Source organism: Dendrobium catenatum, unplaced genomic scaffold (assembly GCF_001605985.2).
Source record: "Dendrobium catenatum unplaced genomic scaffold, ASM160598v2 fragScaff_scaffold_1297, whole genome shotgun sequence".
In the NCBI taxonomy this organism is placed as follows: domain Eukaryota; kingdom Viridiplantae; phylum Streptophyta; class Magnoliopsida; order Asparagales; family Orchidaceae; genus Dendrobium; species Dendrobium catenatum.
In genome coordinates, this window is record NW_021319759.1 from 265,444 (window position 1) to 266,928 (window position 1,485).

Genomic DNA, 1,485 nt, shown 5'->3' on the forward strand with positions numbered 1-1,485 from the left:
GCCGATTTTGGATAGGTTGCTTGTGAATACAAGCACTCCCTATCAGAAACCAATTTTTATAGCAGAAACGTTAAGAATCCTTCCACTAAGGCATTATTGACTTAAAGTTAAAGTTGCATCCTGTACTATAGTCAATTCTATCTTTATGTTCTTTAGAAAATAATAAAACTAATGGATGACAATAGCAGTAAACACTGCCATCAAATTGCTCATAGCCGTATCAAATTAATATTAGGTGAAATTGTTTCACGAAAAAAAAAAAATCACGAATCGCATACAAGCAAGCAAAATGTTTATGAAAAAATGGACTGAGAAATAGACTAAGAACAAGCAGATTAAACTCCATCACAATCTTACCTTATATAAAGAGCACAGGAGCTCTGTCCCAACAAGTAGTCGCAGACTATATCAGCAAAAGCCCACTTAACATTCCTTATATGCTTAAGCAGCGGATTTCCTTTCTGTACCAGAAAAAGAAAAACTCGCATCTAAGGACCCAAAACCAGTCAACAAACCAAACCAAAGAAAAAACTGCGCACCTGCCTATGGCTAACAAGGATAGCATTTCGATTCTGAGCCGAAGAACTCACTGACGAGTAAGAATTCGAAGCAGAAGTCGAGGTGTAAGAAGTAGAACAGGAAGCCGCCGCTGAATCAGAAGCTTCCCTGCCACAAACAATCCCGCCAAATTGAATCAAAAAGTGAATCGCGAAGTCAAATGAAAGATCGAAGAACTGTCTCACCTCGGCGCTTGCTCCATCGGAGGCGGAGGAGTGTAGAATTCGGAGGACTTGATGAAGGAAAAGGCATGTGAGAAGGAAGCCGGAGGCGGAAGGTTATAAGGCCGAGATGAGGAAGATCCATCGGCGCCACTGATGCCGAAGACTTCCTGGTAGGAAGGGATCTGTATCAATCCCTTCTTCTCCGTTCTCCTTCCCTCTTTAGGCTCGTCGTCTTGAGTTCTCTCCATTATCTGTGTAGAGCGAGGGTGCAGCTGGGATTTAGGGCTCTCGGCATCTTATATAAGGTTACGGGGCTGTTTGGATGGCAGGATTTAGACCGGATTTGAAGCGGATTTGAGCTAAATCCAGCAAAACAGCCAAAATGCAAACCAAATCTCACGGGTAAATTCAAAGCCGGGTTTGATTTGCGGAGCATTTTACGTTGGGAGTCCGGCGGAACAGTTGACACGCCTCAACTGACTCTCACGCTCCCCACTATCTATCTTTCTATTTCTGCTCTTACAGTACATGTTAGCTTTTAGAGTTAGTTCCCTTATTAGAATTACAGAGCCTGTGCAGCTGCTATATAGGAGAAAAGCATAGAAAAGTGAACAGCTTTTGATATATCTTCAATACAGAAAAAGCTAGAGCTTCTATCTTCCTGGTATTTTTTCGGTGCTCTGTTTTCTTCTGCTTGTTATCTTGAGGTTTTCTTTCCAAAGCTTCCAGCCGCCGCCGCAAAGGTTACATCAGGTTGGTATCA

At 42.4% G+C, this 1,485-nt stretch overlaps 1 protein-coding gene across 2 annotated transcripts; it reads right to left on the reverse strand.

Moving 5' to 3' along the window:
• Positions 1 to 68: 68 nt before the first annotated feature.
• On the reverse strand, positions 69 to 1,137 carry LOC110105572 (DNA excision repair protein ERCC-1). Of its 2 annotated transcripts, none has more exons than XM_020835133.2 (3): positions 744 to 1,137; positions 540 to 666; positions 69 to 461 (listed from the first exon to the last, which is right to left on the reverse strand). In XM_020835133.2, the coding sequence occupies exons 1-3, from the start codon at positions 968 to 970 to the stop codon at positions 354 to 356; spliced, it is 462 nt and encodes a 153-aa protein (XP_020690792.1). In that variant the 5' UTR covers positions 971 to 1,137; the 3' UTR covers positions 69 to 353. The 2 variants fall into 2 exon arrangements, with proteins under 2 accessions (XP_020690792.1, XP_020690793.1); XM_020835134.2 differs by having other exon boundaries at positions 338 to 461; positions 544 to 666.
• Positions 1,138 to 1,485: the final 348 nt, after the last annotated feature.